The sequence below is a fragment of the Microcebus murinus genome, chromosome 30 (genome assembly GCF_040939455.1).
Source record: "Microcebus murinus isolate Inina chromosome 30, M.murinus_Inina_mat1.0, whole genome shotgun sequence".
NCBI classification, from domain to species: Eukaryota; Metazoa; Chordata; class Mammalia; order Primates; family Cheirogaleidae; genus Microcebus; species Microcebus murinus.
In genome coordinates this window covers 4,970,863-4,998,785 of record NC_134133.1, presented here as the reverse complement: position 1 = coordinate 4,998,785, position 27,923 = coordinate 4,970,863, and the positions used below count along the sequence as shown (strand labels likewise).

Here is a 27,923-nt window from a genome sequence, read left to right as displayed (position 1 = left end):
TCACCTGGAAATCTAAGGATGCTGAAAGTTTGCAAGCAGAGAGGCAGAAATGTGCGGTAGTTACTAGTGTAAACACCTCCTAATCTGCTTACATTCAATGCTCATCTCTCCCATCTACTCTCCACGTGACCTCGGGCAAGGTCATAGCCACTCCAAGCCTCAGTTTCCTCACCTGTAAAAATAGTAACAGTGCCTACCTAAGAGGGTTAAGAAGAGTATCAAGTGAGATACAAGTAGGTAGGTTCTTACCTAGCACATATACCTACTTGATGTTTGTATAAAAACAAAAAAGCACCTAGCACAAAGCCTGGAGGTCAAAAAAAAAATGTTGGTGGTTGTTGTTATAAACACTGTTATTAATAAAGCAACAACAACTTGCCTTCCTCCAGTTCCCCAAAGGGATAGTCACATTTAATATTATTACGGGTCCCACAAACAGAACTAAAGCCTGTGGGTGCTCAGCAGTTCCTTTTGTTTAATTGAAGCAGCCGTGAAATGTTTTCAAGGGCTCCATTTAAGTGTTGGTAAATTTTCTTTTTTCAAAAAGGAACTACTCTAAAATGGAGGCCTTTCATTGATAGCCACGATGCAGCAAAACCCACCAAAATTCAATTACCTGGTGATGGAGTCAGGCCACCCAAGAAGAGAATTAGGCATTTGAAATCAACAGATTGGATTTGGTGCCTTTTTGCAGTCTCAGCAGTTGCTCCCTGACTAGTTCCTCACAAGATCAGAGGTGGCTTTGTCATCTCCCCATCTTCCAGATTCCGCAGGCTGACATGTTCTGTCTGCATAAAAGTTTTATTTTCCCATGTTTACGTTCTGAATGAATATTTGCTTCCAAAGTTATTACAGCTGCAAAACATATGCTGAGTATAAACTCTTCTCCCCCAACATATAAAATATATATGCATTCATGCATATATATGAAACTGCTGCTTAAAGAATCTTTCTATATATAGGTGTGGGGGGGGTTAGTAATGTATAGCACTCAAAAATGCTTAGTTACATAAATTATGTTCACACTATTTTGAGCTGCCGTGCTCTTTTTTTAATGAAATATCCCCCACCCATTCCACAGATTAGGCACTAATTCAGAACTTCATTTCCTTTTCCCTTCTCTCTCCTGATTTTACCCAAATATGGCTGGTGGGCTAAACACCCAGCTGTAGATCATTGGTATTAATAAACACAGCAGATTTTTCTTTTCTTTTTTTAGGCACTTTTTATTTTCAAAAAAAAATTATCTTTAATATATAAACATCTCATTCTTTCAAAAAAATTCTACAACTACACAGCTGTTTGCTCCATTATTTCACAGCAGATTTTTTGACTAAAAATTCAACACAGTGAATTCTATTTTTTTTTTTTTGCCTTGTAAAGATAAGCACAATTAAAAAATCCTGTAAGTCAACATAATAAGTTAGCAATGGGGGAAATAATGCTGCTCAGCTGATTGCATCAAAGAAATCAATTATTTTATTCTCTCCCTCCTTCCTGTCTCCACCACACACAAAGATTGCAGACCCGGCACATGTGTGTTAGCTGAGGAGACTGGCATGTTGGCGACATGCTGATCTTTGGTGCATGCTGGTACCTGGACAGTGAGCATGCATGTCTCCAAATACCTGTGGCAAGTGACGTGTTTTGTTTTACATGCTGTTTATCCTAAGAAAATCTTTCCATCTTTGTCTTAGGATAAAGACGTAAATCTATAACCTGGCTGACAAGGCCCCACACTGGGGGCTGCTCAACAACTTCTCCACCTCATCCTACACCACCATGCCCTTTCCTGCCATCTTCCAGTTCCCCAAGCCACGTTCTGTCCCCTGTGTGTTATGCCCCCTGCCTATGCTGGAACTTGGTACCTGCTCTTTCCTATCTATCTTCTAACAACTCTATTGAGTTACAATTCACATATATTCATCCACTTAAAATGTATAATTTGATGGCTTTGACCATATTCACAGAGTTGTACATCCATCACTACCATCAATTTTAGAACGCTGTCACTATCTCAAAAAGAAACCCTACACCATTTAGCCATCATCCCCAATTCTCCCAATCTATCTCCCCAGCCCTAGGAAAATACCAACCTATGTCTTGTCTCCGAGATTTGCCTATTTCTGACCAGTTCATATAAATGGAATCATATAATGTGTGGTCTTTTATGACCAGCTTATTTCACTTAATGTTTTCAAAGCTTATCCACGTCATACATTTATCAGTACTTCATTCATTTTTATTGACGAATAATATTCTGTTATATGGATACACTACATTTAATTTTATCCACTCATCAGTTAATAGACATTTGGGTTACTTCTATTTTTTATCTACTATGAATAATATTGCTATGAACATTCTTGTAAAATTTTGTGTAGATAAATGTTATTTCTCTTGGGTATGTATCTAGGGGTGGAATTGTTGGATCATATGATAACTCTACGGAAAAAGTACTCGCCCTAGTTAATGTCATTATTTAACATAAACAGGCCAATTTCAAAGTTTAAAAAAAAATCAGGTTCTGAAGTTGACAGAAATTTAAATGCCTGGCCCAACATTTACTATGTGGCCTGGAACAAATTAGTTTCCCCATACGCTGAAGCGGGTGGAAGAATAAAGGGCCTACATTAGAGGGCTTGTTGTAGGCACTAAATTAATTAATGCCTACAGAACACAATATTTGGCACATAAGAAATGACCCACTGGGTTAGTTGCTATGATTATCTTATTATAATCATTATTATCTAAATTGGAAGAAGATGTGCACAACAAATCTGTGTTAAAGGGACCAAGTTTTGCTTAGTAAGAAAAATGCTTCCTAATCATAAGCTGGAATTTACCAGGTTCAACGATGGCTTTCTTACCATTGTTACTTTTATAGATAATTTTCCAAATGGCACTTATGGTCATGCATAAGCCTCAGTCATGTTTATTTTCAAAGGCCTCCCTAATAGTTATTTCTGAAGAAGAATTTTGGCTCCTATATTACATTACAGTTCACCACTTAGTTCTACTTCACACCACAAACTACTATATTGGATATAACACATCTTCCTTAGGTCATTTACTGAGCAGAAAGTATTGCCCAAACATCTTATTTGTCTCTATCAAGTAATATATTGAGCCTGGATGCTATCCTGACAGAACTCACCAAATAGAAGTTATAAAAGTTCAATAGAATTAGGATCTATTGGTCATTTTACAGAATTGAGAATGCACATTCATTTATCCAAGTAATATGTACCGAGTGCCTGAAAATGTCAGGCATTTGGGACACAGAGAAGAAGAAAACTAAGATTCCCTCCATCGTGGCAATACATTATTCACAGCTAAGAGGGCAGGACAAGCAATCGAATTCATTATCAAGATAGCTCTACCTGGCAATGGGTGCTATAAATGACATTAAACAAGGTGATGTGACAGAGAATGTCTAAGGAAGGAGCTACTTTATTTAGATCAAGGCAGGAACAGGCACTCCCAGCAGATGTTTGAGCTGGCACCTGAATTTCAAGGAGGCAGACATGGGAAATGTCATGGGGCAGAGGGATTTAGGAAAAGGGACAGTCTATGACAAGACCCCAAGACAGTTCTGTGTTTGGCGTAACTGAGAAACAGACAGCAGGCCGATGTGGTTGGAACAGGATGCTGGGAAACAGAGTAGAAGGGAAAGAGGCTGAACACACAGCTAGGGAGTCGTGCCTTGTGGGCCGTGTTAAAGAGAAAAGGCACAGGAGACTTTAAGCAGGGGAATGTCGTAGCCTAATTTGTCATCATTTCAGGTTCCGTTTTCCCTCCTCCTCCCCTCTCTCCAGGGTGACTAGCTATTATGATAACCAGCTGAATGATGTTTCGCGGCAATATTTATGTCCATGTTTCTAACTATAATCTCTGTAAATTCCTTAATGAATTTGTCGCATAGGCGTGTCATAAAACTCCCAAGGCACATCTCATTTTGCTTTGGAAGATGTAGACACCAGCCATCTATTTGTGTCTCCATGGCATTTAAAGAATGTCTCCTTAAATCTGGCGATTTAGGTTGCACCAGGTGACGTTTGAGGTGCCTACCTGCGAGGGAAAGGAGCGGCAGAAGCTGGCATTGATTGGTGACTCCTCGTCCTCGGCAGAGTTCTTCGTCACCGTGGCTGTCTTCGCCTTCCTCTACTCTTTGGCCGCCACTGTCGTTTACATCTTCTTCCAGAACAAGTACCGGGAAAACAACAGAGGCCCACTCATTGTAAGTGCTTTTCTTCTTGAAATGACTGTTTCTGTCCCTTCTAATTTCTTTCACTAACGCTTGAAGGACTTGGAGTTATCTGAGCCTTCAGGGTAGGTATTTGAAAGGAAATCGCATTCTTTTTTATCCAGATCTCTTGGATAGACAACACACACGTGATGGCTGTCAGCCTCTTGTGCTTCTGGGCTAGGAAAGGGTCATAGGACTAGCTAGAAACCTCTCTGAAATAAATGGCTGGACATCTCATGAGATCAAGGAGAGAGTATTGAGGCTTGCTGCAGATTTATTTATAATTGCAGCATTATGAAGTGAGTCAACCATTTCCTCACTGGAATAACCAGTGTGACTGGTTAGACTGGAATAGACAGTGTGACTTGTGCTTATTTGGAATGTGATATTCTCTTAGTATGTGATAGAACGGGCATAAAACTGTTAAGTTTGAAATGGAGTTCTTCATCTCTGGATCTCTCTTTCCACTACCAACCCCAGCTCCAACCTCACTTTCTGTTGGCTTATATAATTGTCTGAGGACTCATATGAGTGGAATCAATATAGCCCAACATTTCCAAACATGGGCACATATAGACCTAGGGGGACACAAAAAATCTCAGAGGGGTACCTGGGCATGGGTAATTTTAAGGAAATAAACTTTTAAATTAAATTAAATGTTCTTAGCCTTCACATGCATATTTGCCTAAAATCTATCTTCCTGAGAATCCCCTGCATGGCCAAATATTTTGCTGTCTTGTTTCTTAATCACCTACTCCCATTTCACAAAAGAAATGCATCCTTCTTTTCCAATCCAAATCTTACCACATAGTGGTAGAATACAAAACATTTGAGGCACTAACAAAAGGGGCCATTTGAAATACTGGTGTTGACAAAAGTGAGTGATTCTGATGCCTGGGTAATGTAAGCTTTCAGATATAAGGGGGTTTCCAAGTCTTTGCTTTCAATAAAATTAAAAGTCCTAATCTACTCATCATCAGTTGATATAGCATCAAAAATAAATTTTTTTATGAAAGATTACCATGTGATCTCAGACATATAACTCAGAAAGAATTAAATTAATGACATTGCTATAATACAAGTCCATCTATTCTCATCTGCTCATTTATGCAAGCAAGATTTCTCAGCTTTTACATCCATAAGATGAAGAATGGAAATAAAATTCATGCTGAATCATGTCCCATTCTATAAATAATTAATATTTATCAAAAGCATATTAAAAATAGAGCGAGAGAGCTATGGTCTGAATATGGTTTGTCCCCACCAAAGGTCATGTTGAGGCTTGGTCCCTGATGTGGCAGAGTTAGGAAGCAGTGACTTTAAGAGGTGATTAATGTCTCTCTTAAGAGACTGGATTACTTCTTGGGAGAGTAGGTTGTTATGAAGTCGGTCAGCATCTTTTCCCCTGTCTCTTTCCCCACCTGCCTATTTCTTCTTCCATTTTTCCATCGTGACTGGACACAGCACAGGGCCTTCACCATAAGTGCCAGTTGTGGCCACCCAACCTTGAACTTCCCCTCCTGCAGAACCAGGAGCTAAATAACCTCTTTCCTTTACAAACTACTCAGTCTCAGGTATCCTGCCACAGCAACACAAAATGAACTAAAACAGCCCATCCATCCAAGAATCATAAATTTTCAATAATATTTTTACTTTTTAAATTTAATAATCACTTTTTAAATGTATAATACATTTATGTTATTGTTTTGGACAATTGTGTATTAATAATACTTGTAATGAGCACTCAACCCCAAAGAAATTTAATACTTAAAGGCTTAGAGTCACAAGTAATTAAATATAATTTAAATTTTTGTACATATTTTTATTGCTAAGAAATATAATAGGGTAATCAATAAAATGCTTTTCTCCAAAATAGTTTACATTAGGCTATAACCCTGTAAAGAAAGTATAATGAAAATACAAGTTCAAAGAGAACAAAAGGAAGATGTAAAATTTCCAACTGTTAAAGAAGACTTGTTAATTAAATTTTTAATGGATGATAGAGAATATCAAGTAACTATTCCATCGGATACATTTAAAATTGATATAATAGTTATAGCTTTAAATAGCAATACTTACAATAAGCCAGAAATTACATTCTTTGAAACTATTTGCAATTTTAATAAAAACAAAATTAGATGTCAACTTTATGCAAGTAGAAACATAGTTTTTAAAATTCTTTTAGGGAGTATGGGAATAAAATTAAATTTTCAAATCCCTCTTTTAATCTATATATTATGGAGACCAGAACCTTAAAATAAACAAATTGTGAAGGATAACTGGGAGAAATACCTGTTTTTAGAATTTTGTTGTTAAGTTTGAAGGGACTAGAAAAAGTTCAGATTTGCAACACTTAAAAATGTTAACTTAGGAAAAGAAGAGCAATGAAGCAGAATTTAAACCTTCGTGCAGATGTCCTTTTTTTCCATCTCAAATTGGAACTAATAGTCTTAATGGTTTTAAAATATCTTTAACTGAGTCAACTAACTTTGGCTTGTCCCTCGTATTACATACAGATAGGTACGCAAAAGAGATTGCTACGCAAATACCATAAAACCAACATGCATACGTAAATTCCTAGGTACATGTAGACATTCTAAACTTCTAAAGTCCTAGGAAATATCCTGACTTCCAGGCAGAAGAAATTGATGCAGCTAGCTTGCCCATAAAGTGGGGGGAAAATCTATTTGATTATATAAAACAACATTCTACTCTTATGAAATCATCCTGTAAAGGTGCGCTACTTCATCTCTGTGTAAATAGTCTTTCCCAGCAAGCAGGATATAATGAAATCCTGAGTTGTGTAATACGGTGGATAGGTTTCGTTTTATTACATTGTTGGGGTTAGGGCAGGGAGCAGGGAGAGAGAGAATTCTAGTAATAATAAAGGAAAGACTCCTAGATGAAACTTCTGTGATATTAAAAAACTTAAGTGCTCATTACTTAGCAGAAAAAAAAGTTAACTTAAAAATGGGCCTGAGTCATAGGAGTCACAAAATCAGACTGCATATGGATCAGTAGGATGTCATTGCAACTGGTTGCAAACAGCAAAGCTTATCAATTCAAATCCTACCACCCTAAGGCTGTGATTCGAGAAGTGAGGCTGTGCTATTTTACCATTTGTGAAGAGCAGGTTTAAGCAAATTCATGGTATGAGCAAGATCTCCAGAGGGTGGTTCATATTTAGGAAAACTTTCACATATTAGAAAAGCATTTGTTCAGATGTTAACAATAATCGTGCATGTTTTTAATCAATCCTACTTATTCAAAAAGATGGCTACTGATCATTACTTGGGCAATTTTGTTTCGGTTGTCATCTATTCTTTGTTGTTGTTGTTTTGTTTTTAACCAAACACATGCTTTTCTGTTTTAATTCTGTAATTTGGGTCTCTTCCAACTCAAACTTTTAATCTGAAACAAAAATGTTACTGTATTATGCATACAGGAGCTAATTCAAGCAGTTTTAAGATGTCAGGTGTCCTTCTAGGCTAATTCACACGCAAAAATTTAACAAACTCCCATCCTGATTTATGGTCTCCTAGGACATGACATCATACATCACGCACAAATAAGATCAACATGTAGGGAAGGGACAAGAAAGATAATGGTGATGATAATAACAATAGCATTAACTGATATTGATTGGGTTTTTACTATGTGTTGAGCCTATTTAATACTCACAACAACCCTAGATTATACTGTGAGTCACCTTTTCAGATGATGAAAGGGAAGCTTGGAGAGGTTACCAGCTATCCCAGGTCACATTACTAACAGGCAGAGGGTGTAGGGTTTGGATCCAAATCCAGAACCCAAATTCATAACCACCATGTAAGAGGCCCCAAGATCCTGTTAGACAATATACTATGGAAGTTAGTGGGGTGGAAGTAGGTAAGACAAATTGGTTTATCACCATGGACAGCTCCTGTATCGTGTTACTCTGGAAATATATAAACTGCACCCAGTAACCCCCCAGGCTCTTCTGGTCATTTGACTGTCACAGAGGGTTTTTATTTGCCTCCAGAATCCATGTGGGATTTTGGGATGATTGCCAAGTAGCAATGGTGCTAGAACTACTGGAGAGTTCTGCTTGCAATGCCATTTATCTCTCTAGCACATAGAAGACACCAATGAGGGAAAACAGGCTTTAAAGGAGGCCAGGATCAATGTGTGTTATAAATCAGAGATTACCCGGACTGATTCTCATATGTTCACAAGCAATTGTGAGCAGTTTCAGGCAGACTGGGGCCAAGTTGATCAATGGCTATTTCTAAAAATATTTTTTCTACTGAATGTGTGTGACAAGATTACCTACCTTTAAGGAAAAAATGAGAATCTGAATGTCTTTAGAAGTGACATAATTGTTAATGATGCTGAATGACATAAGAGTGAGAAAATTGGGCCAAAGAAATCAGCCAGGTACCGTATGCCACCACAGTTTATGTGCCTTCTTGTACAGAAAAGTACGTATTAGTTCTCCGAAAGCAGAAACGGCCACCTGAATGGTACGTGATTGCAGAACTGAAATGTCACGTCCGTTTATATCATTTTGTCATGTTCCTTAGAGTGTGGATTTAAAGCCAATCTCCTGCCTAGATTTCTGTGACAGAATGTTCTGAGCCATTTTAAGATCTCAGGTCAAAATGTGAGGCTTTAGGTTTTTTTCACATTAATATAAAGTAGGTTTTAAAATGTAACTCACCTTACAAGGCTGACAGAATGCTCTAAGAATGAGTATCTAATAAACACCATCCCATGTTCAGTGAATATTGCAAGAGTTTGGCCTAAAGCAACTACTCGAGGAATTAGGGAGAATCCCTATATCCATCTTTAGATGGAAACAAAAGGGGTTTCTTCTCCCATGCTATCGTAAGGGAGGAAAGCAGGCCCGGCTGGTGGCTCACACCTGTAATCCCAGCACTCTGGGGGGCCGAGGCGGGTGGATCGTTTGAGCTCAGGAGATTGAGACCAGCCTGAGCAAGAGCGAGACCCCGTCTATACTAAAAATAGAAAGAAATTAGCTGGACAACTGAAAATATATAGAAAAAATCAGCCGGGCATGGTGGCGCATGCCTGTAGTCCCAACTACTCGGGAGGCTGAGGCAGGAGGATCCCTTGAGCCCAGGAGTTGGAGGTTTCTCTGAGCTAGGCTGACGCCACGGCACTCTAGCCGGGCAACAAAGTGAGACTCTGTCTAAAATAAATAAATAAATAAATAACAATGACAATAAGGGAGGAAGCAGGGGACAGGTATGGAGCAGGATGCTCACAGTGTCAAATGCTATTTCCTAACTATCAGCTACACCTTTACTTGGGTATAACCAGAGATTGAAATCAAATTTTGCAGTCTCTGAGCTATTCAAAAACTGTGGAGAAATCTCTCTCCTCCCCCTGTTTCCTCCACTGTCTTATTTCCCCTTTCTCCTCCTCTCTCTTATGTTAATTCCATTTTATGTCTAAATATATTTCATTTTAATAGGTATTAGTGTCTTCAATGAGCCAAGCAACATGTATATATGGGTGAATTAAAAGCATTCTGTCTGCAAAGGAAAATTATTGACTCATTATAACTCTACTACAGATTGCCTGCTAGAGGGATACAGATGGGCTTTGGGAACCTACAGAAGGAAGGGAAACTCCGTTTAGGAGCAAGGACATTTTTTCCCCTGATTCCAGTGGCATGGACTTATAAATACCACTACAGAGCACCTGGAGGTTAATGAGTAGGATAAAAGGAGGACTTTTATTTATTTTTTGGAAGTTCTGCCCCAAGTACAGTGTATTTGATGCTAAAAATAATAACATCATTTGAAGCCCCCAAAGTATGAATATTGTTAGTGATAGGCACATCTGTCAGAATCTGACACTCTGGCTTGTGGAGTGTGTGTGTGTGTGTGTGTGTGTGTGTGTGTGTGTGTGTGTCTTCCACCTCCTCACTCTTTGAAACAAGAAATGTTGACGATACAAAAGGGTATAGACTTAACCTTGAATGAACTCTGAGTCTAAACTTCTGTAAGTTTTGCATCAACAAATACATTTCCCAGAATTGGCACCACAGATCAAGGCAAATAAATTAATGCATTTACCGTTTTCCCCAGTACACCAGCTAGCTATTTTGTCAGATTTTACATCCTCAGCTCTTTTTCAGCTTTTTTATGATTAGTGAATTCTTAATTACGATTTAAATGAAGGCTAATTCCCACTGTATTTGGTGCATTTCTCCAATTAGCTAGTTAAACAAAGAGATGCGCTGTAGCCCTATAGTCTTAATAAAGGCAGTGAACTGCTTAAAGAATTCATGTGATTATTCCAGGGCCCACAGCTCTTCTTGTCCTTTGTTGGAGTCAGTGCCTTCAGAGGGCTAGTGGAAAATGTCTATCCCAAACTTATCCATTTTTGTCAGATTTCCTCTCATTCCTGGGAACTCATCCTTCAGTTAGAAAATCAGGACCTAGCAGAAACTTGGCAAAGCCCCAAATCTGTCTTTCCTTTTTTCATTTAAAATAAAATGAAATGTACAAACGTGTCAACGCCATGGCCCGGCATACCCAGGGGAACTTGGCCCCCTTTCCCACATACACCAGTGGCTCTCAACTCGTAGGGAGGAGGGAAGGGGAGGTTTTACCCCCGACACACCCCTTACCCCATCTTAGTCTACTTATGCTGCTACAATAACATGCCTGAGACTGGGTAATTTGCAAAAGGCAGAAATTAATTTTCCAACAGTTCTGGAGGCTGGGAGGCCCAAAATTGAGGTACCAGCAGGTTCAGTTGTCCATTGAAGGCTGTTCTGTGCTTCCAAGATGGTGCCTTGTTGCTGTGTGCTCATGGAGTGGGAGGCAGAAGGGCAAGACAGCAGAATGTTGCATGAACCCTCATCACATGCACCAGGGAGGAGCTCTCATGGCCAAATCTTTTCTTAAAAGTCCCCCTTCTTAATACTGTCACATTGTCAGCACATGAATTTGGGGAAGGAGACAAGTTCAAATCATAGCATTCCATACCTGGCCCCCAAAATTCAGGTGTTGTCAATGTGATAGCATTAGGGACACAGCGTTCCTCCCTTCCAGAAGATACCGCAACAACACACCATCTTGGAAGCTCTCCCCAAAGGACTGAGCTTGCTGGTGCCTTGATCTTGGACTTCCCAGCCTCTCGAACTGTGAGAACATTAATTTCCGTTCCTCATTAATTACCCAGTCTCAGGTATTTTTTGTGATAGCAGCACAAAGGGACTAAGATACCTCCCCTCCTCAGGGACATTCTGCAATGTCTAGAGACATTTTTTATTGTCTCCACTAGGGTGATGTTGCTAGCATCTAACAGGTGGAGGCCAGGCATGCTACTAAATATCCCATAGTTCCTACAAGAACTATATCCTACAGGGCAGCACATCACTACAAAAAATATCTGGCTCAAAATGCCAATAGTGCTGAGGTTGAAAAACCCGGATTAACAGCAACGACCAGAAGCTATTGAGCACCTACTGTATGCCAGGCACTGCACCAGGTGCTTTTCACATGTCTTCCCTTTAAATCCTTAAGATAATCTTTTGAATTTGATATTTCAATGCCCATTACTGAAATGCAGAGACTGAGGCTGAGGAAGTTTAAGAGCCTTTCTCTAAGTTACTTGCCCCAGAGGCAATTCAGGTCTATTTGACTTCAGCTCAGAAGTTGCTTCATTTTTCTCTGAATAATTCTACTTAACAGGGAACTCTCCACCTCTCACTGTGTTTATTTCTCTTGGTCCATGAACTTCACTGCTAGCCCTTGGCTGCTCCAGTGCCCTCTTGTGTCCCCTCTCTTAGCTACCCCCAACACACACACACTCTTCCCTCCACTCCAGACATATCAGCTTTGCAGCATCTTTCTCCAAAGCTGTGCCTTCTGATATAGCTGGCATTCTAGAGAGGAAAACAATGCCAACTCAAATTCCTTGACTAGTTTTAGATGTTATCATCAAAGAACTCTTGTGTTTTCCCAGAAGACTTCAGAAGCTTTGATACTGCTCCCGACTCCATATCTAACTGTGGAATTTGAGCCAATTGATTATTTCCAAGCAACTTGGGCACTAGTTGAGCGTCAGAGCTGCCAGAATTAGTCTTGGCAAGATGCTCAAAATGGTATAGATGTGGGAAGAAATGGGGGGCACAATATTTTCCTATTTAAAGAATAGCTATCCATAATTTTTTTTTTTTGATAATTTGTCTTGTATTGGTTTTTCTTGTAGTACCCTCAGACACTGTTGATTTTTAGTTTCTGCTTTTCAATCAAACAAAAGTTCGTGTGCTGTTTCCTTTTGGATAACAAGACAAAGTTCTTTCTTGGATTCAGGAGTAATGATCATGGCTGTTTATGCCCATGGGTCCCAGGCCACGTGCCAGGCACTAAGGGTACAAAACCAAATGAAACCCGACTCCTGGCCTCAAGCTACCTGCTTTGTCCCTATTCCGCCTGAGGGAAAAATCTGTCAATGGGAGGCAGTGAGGGACAGGATTTCAGGCTCTGGACCCAGACTGCCTTGGCCCAAATCTCAGTGCCACCATCTACCATCTGTGTGACCTTGGACATATGGTTATAGAACCTTTCTGTGCTTCCATTTCTTCACCTGTGAAATGAAAATAACAATGGTTCCTAACTTACAAAGTTGTTGGTCAGATTAAATAAATTATTAAAAATTCATAAAGCCATTGTAACAACACGAGGCGCCCAGCAGGTGCTCATTAAGGCAAGCCATTATTTTCTTCCGCCTTATCATTATCTACCATGGTATCCATACTGTGCTTTCCATGTGCTGGTATTTATTAAGTCTCAACGGACTGATTGGCTGAAAGACAAGTGGTTGAGTCCAACTCTATTGACTTTCTCATCTTCAGAAATGCTTTGAAAGGCTTCTTATTGGGCTGTTAACATCAAACACTCTTTTATATTATTTTTTATTCTTTGAGTCTCCAAACTCAGCACAAGCTGCTGTCATTACTGACAAATGCAATCAGCCCTCATATGGAGCTTCACTCTGTCCCCCACTGCTCTGTTTCTGGCCATGCCTTTGCCACCCTGGCACTGAGAGCTCATGCTTTAGGCAAAGAGAGTAAAGCGTACAACCCCTCTAAACCAACAAGCCTCCAGAGAACAGGGGTTTGAATCCCTAACCAGCTAGTAAGTCTGAAAACAGCAGAAGAGTGTGAAGAACACAGTGGCGTAACGGGAAGAAACTTGGAACATTTGATTGGGGCATCCAGCTGGGAAATAGTCTCAGACCCTCTCCCATCATTTTGTTTAAAGTGGTGAGATCTTCCCCACCCTACCCACCTAAGATGGGCAAAATATCCTTACTGTTCGCTAAATTTATTCCTTTGAATCCAGAACAAACACACACTCACACGCATAGCTTTAGCCTCACTGGGGCTCTCAGCAGTGTACAAATGTCTTTGCTGTAACACCCACAGCTCATTTGATATTCAAATAATTGGCACAAAATCCAGAGTTTGGATTTCTTGCGGCCCTCTTAGCCCTTGCTCCCAGCTGGGTATCTTCATTTCCATTGCTTATTAGTAGGATCCTAATCAAAGGTACAGATTCATGCAAGGAAGTGCTTCAAAATTTGCCCTGGGAACACATAGGAAGTGACTCCAGGTCACCTTGGCTTGGATCCCTCATGTGGTTATTGAAACCACTTGTGTGCTTGGCCAAGGCGTGATCTCACCTTCACTCCACCACCTATCTGAGACCTGCAACTCTGAATCCTCCTCCATGTTGTTCTGAAATATCTAAGAAACCCCTAATCATTTCATGTGTTGTCTCAAGAAATAGACAGCTAAGCCTGAACTGCAAAGAGTTTTTTATTTGTGGCTTATTCCTCTGCTAGCCAACTGACTAGCCACACCCATGGGCAGAAAAATATGTAGATTATTAACAATCTAGAAATTGCAAAAACAAAAACAAAAAAAAGTAAAATTATTATAGTGGAAAAAGACCTTAAGGAAATTGCAGTTGAGGCTAGGGAAAAGTGAGTTTACATGCCATTGTTTGAGCTGCCATTTATCTTGAACACTTTCCAAAGGTCATGAATTAAATAAAATAGAACTTATTTAATTCTCCAAATACCTTTAAGACAGTTACTATTATACCCATTTTACACATGTTGAATCAGATTTGCAGAAGTTAAGCAACTTGCACAGTGTGAGTGAGATCCAGAGACATGCTCTTCTCCACGGTTCTGTTCTTCCACCCCATTTTTACCTAGATGTAGAAAAAAGAAAAGCCAAGAATGTCTATCAACTTATTGAGCACTTACTGTGTACCAGACATGTGAGGCATGCAGTGGCATGAAATACACAAGTCCTCACCATGCTAGAGCTGGCAATCAAGTCAATAAGACAAGACAAAGAGACATCACACAAAGGAAGTGTGTGTGTTTTTCAATTACCAGTGAAGTAGCTATCACATAGGAATAATAGGAAAGAATATTTTCTACTAGCTTGAGTGGTCAGAGAAGTCTTATAAAGTCAGTGAGCATTGACAAAGAATAGAAACTAGTCGAATGGAAGGGAGAGATTTTTGAATGGGGGGATGGCTAGCGCCAGAATGTTGGGGGAAATAATTTAATAGTAGGCACCTTCCAGCTTCCTTCTTTGGGGAAGCCAGCCCTGTGCCACTCATATATTCCGGCGGGACTATCAATCATGGTTCCTCACCCAACACCTTCAAGTTGGGTGATCAAGTGACTCAAGCCAGGCAGTCAAAGTCTCCTCTTGGATTTATCTATCTATGCAGTGAATTTCTTCTTTCTCTAGAGTTACTAAGCCACGTATATGTGGATCCAGTTGATGGTGGCCACATTGCCCATGATGTATAAGGAGTCTGTTTAAGGAATGAAGCTAATCAGAGATAAGCAGATCCTTGAGAGGAGAGAATGAAAGATAGGGGGAGACATAGAAATATTTGACCAAAGGGAAAAAAAAAAAAAAAAAGAGGCCCTGAATTCCCCCATACCTGAAGCCAGCACTCTCTAGACTTTCTAGCTATGTGAGCTACTGAATTTCACTATGTGATTGCTAGTTTTATTTAGGATTCTGATTCTTGCAAATAAAATAGTTTTGACCTGTATAGTTTCTATCTCATCTGTAAAAATATTATGAGTACCTGTACATCAATAGGTTATCACAGACATTAAATAACAAATGTCTAGCATGATGGTTGGGTGCTAAACACATGGTAGATGCTTAATAGCAGTTTATCTATTCATCAATTAGGAAAAAGTAGGGTAGAATAACTCTAGTAGTATTTTTATATTCATTATTTTTAACTCTAGTCATTTTCCTTTGTAATGGCTGCATAACATTCCATTTTACTGAGATAAAATGAATTATTTAACCAAACTCTTATTGTTTGACTTTGAATTTTACATGGCTTTGAATTTTTCTCTCTTATAAGCAATTAATTAACTTTTTACTCTGCAAACATTTTAAATCATTTCTTTAGGATAAAAACCCAGAAGCTGATTATCTTCCTAACTTTTAAGGCAGAAGTTCCTATTTTTAAGTCCATATAAAACACATCCCTAACAAATGACCTCTTATCTGAGTGAAAATTTTGAATCTCAACTTTTGACTCCACTCAAACCCTGAGATCTTATGCTACTAAAGAAATCTCCCAAAAAGACCTACAAAGAGAATTTTCTTCCAGAGAAGAAAAATAAAATAAAAACAACTTGTTCTAAGGGGGCTGCTACAGAAAGAAATATTTTGCTCTGAATCTTGAGATACTAAGGGAACATGAAAAATTCAGTTCAAGCCCTGTTTAAGTATTCAGGAGTCAGGCTTTAATTACCAGGGAGAAATCCCCAAGACAGGCATAAATCTGCACAGCAGCACAAGCTCAGACCCAGTGCTGGGCTCTGTGTGCCCTTAGCTTTGGCAGTACCCTTTCTCACTGAGGTTCAAAACGTGAAGTTCAAAGCCACGGACAGTTCCTCTAGCCAATAATGGAAGAGAAAAAGACAAACATACAGAAATCCCGTGTGATTTTTTTTAAATAATGGAATTCTTTATAAGTCTCATCTGGGGTGTCTCCAACGCCTGCAGTTCTCTGTGTGGCAACCTAGCAGATGGTCAAGGAACAGCGAGAGCAGTAGGAGCCTATCCAACCCTGACCACTGCAGTCGGCCTGGGAGCTTCTGCATAAATCTGATGGCTCCTCTCAAACCCCCAATTAAGCCATCGCCTACAGCCTTTCTTGGCCTTTCTTTTTTTCTTCCTTTCTTCCTTCCTTCCTTCCTTTCTTCCTTCCTTCCTTCCTTCCTTCCTTCCTTCCTTCCTTCCTTCCTTCCTTCCTTCCTTCCTTCCTTCCTTTCTTTCTTTCTTTCTTTCTTTCTTTCTTTCTTTCTTTCTTTCTTTCTTTCTTTCTTTCTTTCTTCACTCATTCTGTAAATGAGTGAAGTTGATTCAGAGTTAGAAAAAACAAGATTAGAAGACGAATTGTTGGGGAGCCCATTCTGGGCTTTATGAAACCCTCATGCCTAAGAATCGGCACAGTTATGGGGGAACAGGGTGGGTGTGGGGCCATGGAAAGGAAAGAGTTGATCATATTAGGTCTTATCTACCTGGAGTGATGGTCTCTGACCTCCTGTCTTACACTCTTCCAATCCATCATTCCTAAGATAGCTGTGTTTATGCCATTGGTCATCTCTGGCTTATAGAATTAAAAACACTCGGCCGGGCGAGGTGGCTCACGCCTGTAATCCTAGCACTCTGGGAGGCCGAGGCAGGCGGGTTGCTCCAGGAGTTTGAGGTTGCTGTGAGCTAGGCTGACGCCACGGCACTCACTCTAGCCTGGACAACAAAGCAAGACTCTGTCTCAAAAAAATAAAAAGATAAAAACACTCATCTGAGCAGCATTCAAGGATGACCTTTCACCTACGTTTCAGAGCCATCTCCCACTATTCCCCACTTTCCACATTTTAGCCAAACTGAGCTATTCACCATTTCTTAAGCATGCTGTGTAAATTTCTATTTCTGCATAATTATTCTGCCTCTACCTACTACCTGGAAGGCTCTCCTCCCCTCTCCTATCTCAGCCTATCAAAACTTGACTCATCCTCAAAGACCCAGCTCAAATGCTATCTGTTGCATGATGTATTTAGTCACCATTCATATTCTTACTCCCAAAGACACCTGATTTCTCTCTCTTCTAAACATCCATGGCTCTGTGTAAAAATCTTCCTTTGTGTGAAAACCACTACTGACTTGTACTTTAGTTAGATATGGTTTTATCTGATCCCCCCTACAAGATATCAAATATCTGAAGGACAAGGACTATTTCCAACACAGCTAGAGTTCCTTAAAGGCAGTGTTAAACATGAAGTTAATGACCTTCATCAAGGATGGGATCTGAGATATGATCATCCATTCAACACACATTTGTGGAGTTCCTGTTGTGTTCTAGGAACTGTGGTTAATACTGGTTGTGCCAATCACAAATGTATATTCCAAGAGAAGCATAAAAGAGAACTCCCAAAAGTATAGGTTTTGCACTGCAGACTCTGCATCTACAGTTATTAGAGGCACTCATCGGGATGGCCACACTTTAAACATCAAGACTTTGAAAATCACAATAAGCATCAATGTTATTAAGACAATGCCTCATCTCAGAAGAGACAGAGATTGCTATTTCAAATTGCTAGACTCTGGTTCTTCTCATATTGTCCCTGCAGCATGCATACTACAATGTTTAGGGAGCCTGCCCAACCATGGGCTCTTCAGGTTTTTCTGTTGTGCACTTTGTTCTGATTAATCATTTTGTAAGAGGGAAATGGAATCAAAATATAGCGCACCTGGCATCCCTGCAGTCTTTGTTCCTCTCTGAAAATGTGAAATTTGGCCTTAATTCATATCTTTCTATCTAAAATAGATTAATAATTGTGTTTTAAGGTAAATTCAAATGTAATAAACTTCCAAAGCTTCCTCTCAGTCACCGGTTACTAATACCTATCTGTTTTCTGGTTGTTGGGGGGGGGTCACTTGATAAATGTGTAATCAGAAAACTAAAGATTTATTCTTGTATAAGGGCCATCCTTTTAAAAACTCAGATATGAATTTCCTCCAAGGAGAAGTAAAGAACTAGTAATATTCTGTATATTCAAAATTCAGATAATTTCTAAATTTTTTCAAAGGAGAGAAACCTCTTCTCTACCATGTCTAATAAAATAAAGCTAATTCACCAAGACTTTATACTCTTGCTTATATAAAGTAATTTGAAGATAGACTACATATGAACAACTTCCTGACATGAGCAGTATTAAGTGAACTTATTTCTCTAAAACAGAAAAATTTTCCTGGATGAACAAGGTGACCCCTCCTAGTCTCGGATCCAAGGACAGTGCCACATTTTAAGTTTTCTGCTTATGTGTCAGTTTTCTACCCTGGAAAATGAGCTTCTTGAAGGCAGGACTGGCTTTGCTATCCCTGAAGAACCAGCTCTGAGATAGGGCCCAACACTGAGCAGGCATTCAGTAAGTGCTTATGGAAGGAATCAGCTCCTAGCTCCAATTGTTGTGTGCATGGCTCTTCAGCTAGAATTCAGAACCCTCCACCCGCTTTACTTTCAGTCTGAAACAACCACACATCTATCTGAGTGTTTCTCATGTCCCGGGATAGCAAAACAAGTGGGACTTTTGGCTGTGATTGAACTCGGCATCTTTCCAGGTGATTCTTTCCACCTATTGAACCAAATTGCTCTAACAAGCCTTCATGCTCATCAAAATTCCATTCCTCACTGTGCTTTTTTTACTTCTTTTGCTATGAGATTATTGAGGTTTTCTCTCCTGTCTGAAGCATTATTCTTGCAACAAAGATCCACTTGACTTTGAGCAAGGTGTTAAGTCAGGCAGCCTCACCTAAGCCTGAGTCTCTCCACCCTCCTTCGCCCTCTCATTTTACAGTTTATCTCTCCAAAACAGAAACGCTTGCCTTCCCCAAAGCTCTTGAATTAGGGAAAGAGGTCAGAAATTAAATGCTCTCTCATCACTCCTGTTTAGAAAAATAGAATCTTTATTGGTTTGTGAAAGTGAGAAATAAGAACCCATTTTTCCCATCAAAAGTTGAACAACAGTTAAGTAGACATGAAGAGTTGGGTTTAAATTAGAAAGGCTTTATTAAATCAGCCAAAGTCAAAGCTGATTTCATTCCAGGAAATGTATGCATGAAAAGGTGTAATTATGAAAACTTGATATTCCGCTGCCTTTATGCATATTCACTTTGTGAACTTAGGCCCCCAGAAACCTCCAAAGACTGCTTTCCCATTTTTAATAAGGATTGAGAATGAGGCACTTCCTGAAGGAATTAAAGGAGAGAGGAGGTTTGTGTGTGTGTGTGTGTGTGTGTGTGTGTGTGTGTGTGTGTGTGTGTGTGGTTTTCCCCCCTAAATTAAACAGCAACATTAAAACAAAAAAAGCAGCTATTCTGATGGGGTTTTTGTGTGTGTTTTAAGAGTACTGCAGACCAGGCACGGTGGTTCATGCCTGTAATCTCAGCACTTTGGGAGGCTGACGCAGGAGGATTGCTTGAGGCCAGGAGTTTGAGACCAGCCTGGGCAGCATAGTGAGACCCCCTCTCTACACAAAAAACAAAAATACAAAAATCATCCAGGAAGAGTGGCTCACACCTATAGTCCTAGCTACTTGGGAGGCTGAGGCAGGAGGATCACGTGAGCACAGTCCAGGAGTTTGAGGCTGTAATGAGCTATGATGACACCACTGCACTCTAGCCTAGGCAACAGAGTGAGATCCTGTCTCTAAAAAAAAAAAAAAACTTCAAATAAAATGAACCTCGGGAGTCAGCAAAGAAATTATGGTTTGACAATTGGGGGGCAACAGATTCATCAAGGAAAAATATCTTAATTGCAGCTTCTAGATAACATCCTTGGGTCTCTCTAGTCACTGGGAATATTTATCCGAAGATTCAGTAATCAGAAACCTCGGGCTACCTGATGGGTTGTGTTTCCATCCATAGTGGGCAACACAAAACCAGCCAGGTGAGGGGAGAGTTAGGAATTAGCTCAGACTGAGCAGGTAATTTGCACCCATCGGTTCTACAACATGTGGCGGCCAGCCCCAGAACTCTACCCTGGGAAGTTTCACCACGCTGAAGAAAGAAGGCTATTGAGGAAAAATGTGAGGACTGTCGAGAGACTGATTTTTGTGTGCCATTTTATCCTACCCCCAAAATAAAAACGAATGCCATGAACCCCTCAAATCCCTGAATCTTTAAGGATGTAAAGCTATAGATAAATGAATCTGGTGAGCAGCTTTGAAATCATTACTTTCTATATTCTCTTTCTTACCAAGAGAGGGCCAGAGAAGTTACCACTTGCCCACGGTCACACAGCTTGTTCACAGAACCCTTCATCACTGCTCAGGAAAAACCATCGTGGGGTTCAGGTTCATCTTGCCAGTCAGCTCCACCATCCCATTGCTCTGTGTCAGTCCGGGTTCAGGACAGAGGATCTGTGAAAGAAAATTGTGAGTTGTGCTGTGAATTTTCTTGTCATCGTTTACATCACAACAATAACCGACCTGGGCACAGGATGCCTCCACCAAATTGAGGCAGACTTAATGATCTCTTGCAAAGATCATTTACTTCCACGACACACTAAGTTTCAAGCTACCAGGTGGGTCCATTGGTGGGGAAAAGCCATTAGTTGAATGTCAGGGCTTTTATTTTTCTTCTTCCTAGAATCTGGGCTTTTTTCTTTCCCTGCTGTGGATGATGGAATCTAAAATATTTATGTGGCTTTATAATGACTATTTAGCATTTACAGGCACCTGGTATTTGCCAAAGTGCTTGACAGTCAGTGTTTATTAACAAGAAAATAACTACTGGAAAATCTGCCCTGTGATATTTGGGGAGCAAGTCCCTTTGGGGCTATAGAGAGTGTTTCTGGGAACAATGTTGAGGCCAATAATTCAGAGTAAAATTCATTTCCCAAATTTTGCCCAAGGCCTCGCACTTAAACTTCCCTGTAATTTACTAGACTTCATTCCAAGAATCTTGAGGGACAGCGTGATTCTTATGTATTTCACGCACTTATCAAGCACTTACTGAACATCAGCTAGGTGATAAGGATGAAGGATTAATAAAACCCCACCAAGTGTGGGTTAGGTGCTTCTGCTGTGGTGCCTTGGGTCTAGCCTTAAGGGAACTAGTGATTCTCACTGGGGGAAGGAGGCCGAAGAGGGGAGGGGTGGAATCTGGCAATGTCTGGAGACATTTTTGATCACCACGTGACGATAGCAGCAGAGAGCCGGGGTGTGGATCGGAAATTCAGAAGAGATCATAGGAGTGGATGAGAATATGAAAAGAAAGGAGGTGTGAGAAGGGAAACTGTGCCTTCAAAACTCTCTTACTTTCAGGATAAACAGGAAAAGGGCTCTCAAGGACAACACTCATGAATTTAATAGGCGATGGCACTGACCGTCAGAAGATCTCCCATCTAAAAGATTTTGCAGTGAATAAATGAGAGGTTTCTCACAACCGTCCCCAACCAAAGATCAAATTTAGAAATACAGTGGCATTTTTTTGTCTGCATATCATTTTAACAGGGTCAATACAGCTGAGGGCCTGAATCTCAGTGAAATAACCATCTAAGAGCCTGACACATCTGCACCCTCAGGACAGCTAGAGCTCAGCAAGGCAGGTCCACCAGGCCTGCATGCTTAGCTGGGAGAGTTTGCTGCTGTTAACAATCCTGGAATCACAGGTTATCATACTTAGGCCCCCAGAAAATGGACCTATCTTCCCAGCCAGAAACCTAGTGTTTTCTATGACACCTTCTCCCCGCCTCTAAATCAAATCCCTCACTAAACTCCATTAAATCCATCTTCCTGTTATTTCTTTCTTGAAACCAGCTGCAACTTCCTTCCTCTAGGCTATCGTCACCTCTTGTTTAAAGGGCAACCACAGTCTACTACTGGTCTCTTCCTTCCCTCAAATCCAATTTTCTTGCGGCATTATGTGTATATTTGTGATCACATCCTGTAAGGGTCTCCAAAAGGTGAAGAACCACTATTCAAGGCATTTCAAGAAAAGCAATCAGGGCCTTCATGTTCCTCAACTGATAAGCTCACTGGGCTTATCTCAGGGCTTCTGTGACTCCTCTTCCCTCTGTCTGAAAGGCTCTTTTCCGTGTACCCACCTGGCTGGATGCTGTATGTTCTTCAGGTCTTTACTCAAAATCCACCTTCTAAATAAGGTTCCCCTGACCACCTTATGTGGAATTTAAAGAATCCTCAACATACCATCTCCTGTCCTCCTTCCCTGAATTGTGTTTTCTCCAAAATACAAATATTCACCACCATCCAAATCACCACAGGCTTCACTTGCTCGCCCTCCTCATTGTCTGTCGCCACAAGAAGGTGCGTTCTGCAAGGGTTGGGATTTTTGCCTTCTTTCATCCACTGCCATATTTCCAGTGTTCAGAAACACACTCGACATGTGGTGGGAAATGAATGATCAATGATGTTCACTGATTGCTTCTGTTTTCTTTACTGTTTTGGATTATCTGACTACTTTTCCCAGTTCTCACTTCAAGTGCATAAATAATTACAAATTGTTTTAGAATTCGGTTCATCATATCTAGATACAACAAACAAACAAAAGAAAACCCAGTTATCTGTCATTTTAAGGAAGAAGACTCGTGTGTTTCTTCTTAGTTTTGAACTACCTAGCATTAGGGGGAAAGGAGGGGAGAGGACTGTTTGTTTCTAAGGTATTAAAAATAAATTATGGGCCGGGCGCTGTGGCTCACGCCTGTAATCCTAGCTCTTGGGAGGCCGAGGCGGGCGGATTGCTCAAGGTCAGGAGTTCAAAACCAGCCTGAGCAAGAGCGAGACCCCGTCTCTACTATAAATAGAAAGAAATTAATTGGCCAACTGATATATATATATAAAAAATTAGCCGGGCATGGTGGCGCATGCCTGTAGTCCCAGCTACCCGGGAGGCTGAGGCAGAAGGATCACTCGAGCCCAGGAGTTTGAGGTTGCTGTGAGCTAGGCTGACGCCACGGCACTCACTCTAGCCTGGGCAACAAAGTGAGACTCTGTCTCAAAAAAAAAAAAAAAAAATTATGAATTTTCATTTGAGAGGTCTTCTCATTCATGCTTATAAATAGGTATTATATGACCCACTTGAGCTAGGAGCTCTCTAATGGCTAAGGTGAAATTCCTCCTCATAACCATTTCATACTGAGAAGTAAAGAAGTTGGTGGATATTAGAAAGCTCTCTATTTGATTACTTTTTTAATGAGCAAAGTTCATCAAAACCTCTTTAGAATAGAACTCATGGTTTTAAGAAAGTCCCATTTTTCTTGCAGAAAATATATGCAAATTGATGCAATGCAGGTGGTCTTGCAAACACAACAGTGGCTGTGGGGATGATTGCATTTCTTTGCCAAAATGCACGAAATTAAGTGCCCTGCACCAACCAAAAATATGACTCAGAAAAATATTTTAATATCTATTCTTTGCTCAGAGCAATACAAACCCAAAGTCAGGCACTGCCTATGGGGAGTTAAATGGCAGTATGAGTTTCAGAATAAGGTAGAAAGAAATATCAACAAAAGCCAGCACACAGTGAGGTATAAGTGTCTCAAAGGAAGAAATTCAGCTGGGCAGCTGTTGCTTAGCTCCCAAGAAGTGGAAGCATTAACGTAATACAAACATCAGCCTTTATTATTATAACATGGTGTCAAACTAGTTAGTGTAGTTACCAGTCAGTCAGTCCCTGGTCCTGAAAGCTAGGAGTTTTCCTCATTACAGACTTCCAGAAAGGCTTCACCTCTGCCACCGGTGATCTGCTTGGGGGATTCATTCTTGACAAGGAAGTCTCATTAAACAGTTCTGGCCTATGGTTACTACACCTGTATTTGCTACACCTGTAAATAACAATGCTAACAGTCGAGATATATTATTTACCGTCAGTCACCATGTAGTGAATGCTTCATCTGTTAGATCTCATTTAATCCACACAATAGTTTTGTGAGACAGGTAGTGTCCCACATCTTACAGATGGAGAAACTGAGGCTTAGAGAGTGTAGGGATTTTGCCTAAAATCATACGAGCCAGTGACGATAAATCCAGAACTGTAGCAATTAACCCCTGTGCTCTACTAGCTTTCTAAAGAATGAAAACCAAAAAGACAGGGACGTGGTAAGAAGTATTCCTCCAGGGGTGTTTTCACCACTGTCCTGAGTATGGTCATAAAGCCTCCATACTAAATCATAAAAACAGACTCAGCCAGCCCTGGTCCAAGTTGATATACTTCCTAAATTGCCACAAGGGACCACCGTGTTGAGAGCCATTACTTCGAAGCCTTCATGGAAGACTGGCTGGGGGCAGGTAGGGAGGGTTGGGACACTGAAATAACATTAGACAACAACAACAACAAACCACATGGCCATTCCACACCGGTAACATAGTGGAGTGCTTTGTACATTCATTTGACATATTATCATACACAAACACGCATTTGTCAAAAGAAACAAAACATACATGTAAAAAAGGTATGGGAAAAGGAAAAAAAAGCATTTCCAACCTACAGGCAATCTGCCATCTCATCGAGAAACGTAAGCCCAGGAATATGCCTCCATCTCAGCTCCCTTGTGATTCTGACAGTGAGAGCTCTTTCTGAACGGAAGCAATTCCAGTGTTCAAAGATATGTATTTTTCATACAACATGGTCCTAAACACAGCCAACAACTTGATGCATGCACAAAAGCAATGAAATATGAGTGCATGAAACATAAGTTATGATTCAATTAGTATTTATGCCTACACAGGGTAAAAAAAAACACAAATATTTATTTCATCCAGACTGAAATGAAAACCGAGAAACATATGATTGCTTTCTTTGGGAGGGTTTTGGGCAGAGGCCCCTGGTGCTCTCAGGCTTACAAAAAAGCATGCGTGTCCCTAGAATGCAGTGACATTTCAGCAAGGACACCACTCACTCCAGGAGACTTGAAAGATTTATTCAAGTTTATTTTGACTCTTGGTGATTTCCTCATTACCAAAACCATTTAGAGCCCATCTCTACTTGTGTATAATTCAACTCCCTCCTATTTCCAACATACTTTAAAATGTTAATGTCATGGCAAACGTGTGTTTCTTTCTAACTTCAGATAGACACTATTACTGTAACAGGTGCCATAATTTGGTTTTCACATTCTCTCAAAATCATCAAAACAAAGTACTTGCAAAAAGTTTGTTTATCGGATGTTTTTCAATAGATCCAACACTGTTTGCCATGGTGCATAAACGGAATGAGGGTAGTTCATGAAATATGGAACCAAGATGTTGAATACTTACCTCCAGAACTGGGGGCAACTTTCTCTGTGCTCTGAAAAAACACTTTCTATTCGGCTTCATTTTAGTAATAGTGAAAAAGATCAAAAAATGGAATAATATCATGAGCGCTACTTAACAGGAGCCGCTCTGCAGACTGGTACAAGGTTATTTCATCTTTAGCTACTTTCTGCAAATTTGTGTAGAATCAGAGCCCTCTTTGTGACTAAGAATATTTTATGTAGAAACTTCACTTCTTTTTAGTAGCTAATTTCTTTCTCTCATCAACAAGACACAATATGGCATATAATTACATCTCATTATAACAGATTTTAATATACTGTAGATCAAATTATGCCCCCATGGCATAACTACTCACGACCAGATTCTAATAATATGCAATTTAGCTAAGTGCATATTATTGGACTTTGATAATGTTAGTCCTTATCCACTGACATTTAGCTCCATGGGTTTCATTAAGCAGCAAATTAGGGGGGAAAGAAAGGAGAAAAACAGCATATATGTAGTTCTTCTTTATTTTTATAGAGGATTTTTATTCTATCTGCTTATATCGATTAGATATAACACTGGAATACATACTGCAGAAGTTATGAAAATCCATTTGACACAGTCCCAGTAAGGCATAATCTCAGCACATCCCTAATGTGTAGAGACCCAGGCTCTAGAGCCCCATGCATTTGTGTGCTGGTTCTACCACTTGCTAGCTGGTTGACCCTGGGCAATTTGCTTAGCCTCTCTGCGCCTCCTACGAATTGATCATTATAATAGTACCTACCGTGTCCTTGAGAATTCCATCAGGTTTACTCAGGCGAGCACTTAGCACATTGCCTGATATGTAGAAATTACCCAATAGATGTTAGCAGAGAGAAAGTAAGAAGAGGGTTATCTTAAAATTGAACTGGCAGCATAAGACCTACCTGTATGAAAATGAGACAAAATGGCAGTGCACGTGCAATGGTGTGGGGAAGCTCTTGGAGCGTAGGACCTCAGACAGCAGTGAATGCTGGAGCAAACCAACAAGTTTTCATGGAGGAAGTTTTCTCATAGGCTAGGACTTGTTCCTCAAAGTACGTCTGTAGACCAGCAGCACCCCGCACCACTAGGAAGCATGTCAGAAATGTGGGCTCTCAGACCCTTTTCCAGACCTATGCAATCAAAATCTGCATTTCAACAAGATACCCAGAAGCTCTTTGGCACCTAGAGTTGGGAAGCCCTTCTCTAGAACACATCTTGCTTCTCAGAATTCTCAGGCCTGCCATTTTTGCCGATCACACACGGAAGCACTTACTAAAGAATAACTCTGGGGAGAGGGAGCCTCCACTACCAGAAATCCCCACTGCAAAAAAACTGTGAGTGTGAAATTCTGACACTTATATATTGGAAATATGATAGAACTGACAAAAATAAGTAGAATCGGCCAAATAAAGTATGAAACATAAGTTATGATTCAATTAATATTTATGCCTAGACAGGGTAAAAAAAAAATCACAAATATTTATTTCATCCAGACTGAAATGAAAACCGAGAAACATATGATCGCTCTCTTTGGGAGGGTTTTGGGCAGAAGTCCCTGGTACAAAAGTCCCAGGTTTACAAAAAGCATGCATGTCCCTAGAATGCAGTGACATTGCAGTTGCGTGTATCTCCATGTCTATTTCCCTCACACACACACCCCCCAAACAACAATATCACAACATTATGGGGGTTACACTATGTGCACACCACACATTACAGAGAAACACACACACACACACACCCCCAGCCTCATCCACACCTTCCCACTTTTCCATGTCTGCCTACCTTTTGTCCTTAGGCACCTGTTCAAATCTTGCCTTCCAGAGACACAGAATCTTTCATCTGGAATAATGTCTAGGAAGGAAACAGGGGACAAGAGCAGAAGGGGAGAACTGATGATGAAACTAATAATATCTATCATGTATCAGATGCCTAGTTGTACAAGATATTGTCCCCATGACATTATTCATTCTTTAATTCTTGCAATAGCCCTCTAAGACAAGCTATTAATTCTCTACTATGCCAAGTAAGGAAATAAAAGCTCCTGAGGTCAAAGAAATTGCCAAAGGCTAAGTGCCATAATCGGGATTTGAACCCAGGTCTATCTTCTTCTCTCCATCTGTCAGAGTAAAAACGTCTATGAATCCACTAGTCGTCTTCTTGAGGGATGGCTTCTAATTTGTAATTCAAATGCAATATTTTTTTCTCACTTTCCACTTTGTATGATAAGTGGAGAAGTGGTAAAGGAATATTCTGAAGTCAGACTGAATTTAAGCTGTGGATGGTAAAGCACAGGATAATT

General features: G+C 40.2%; 1 protein-coding gene across 2 annotated transcripts in view; it reads left to right on the top strand.

Annotated features, from left to right (window-relative positions):
- The window catches only part of SYNPR (synaptoporin), a 260,262-nt gene that overhangs the window by 203,751 nt on the left and 28,588 nt on the right, over window positions 1-27,923 (top strand). For both annotated transcript variants that reach the window (XM_012769924.3, XM_012769925.3), the window contains one exon: window positions 4,042-4,240. In XM_012769924.3, coding sequence (XP_012625378.1) covers window positions 4,042-4,240 — 199 coding nt within the window. The remainder of the gene's footprint in view (window positions 1-4,041; window positions 4,241-27,923) is intronic.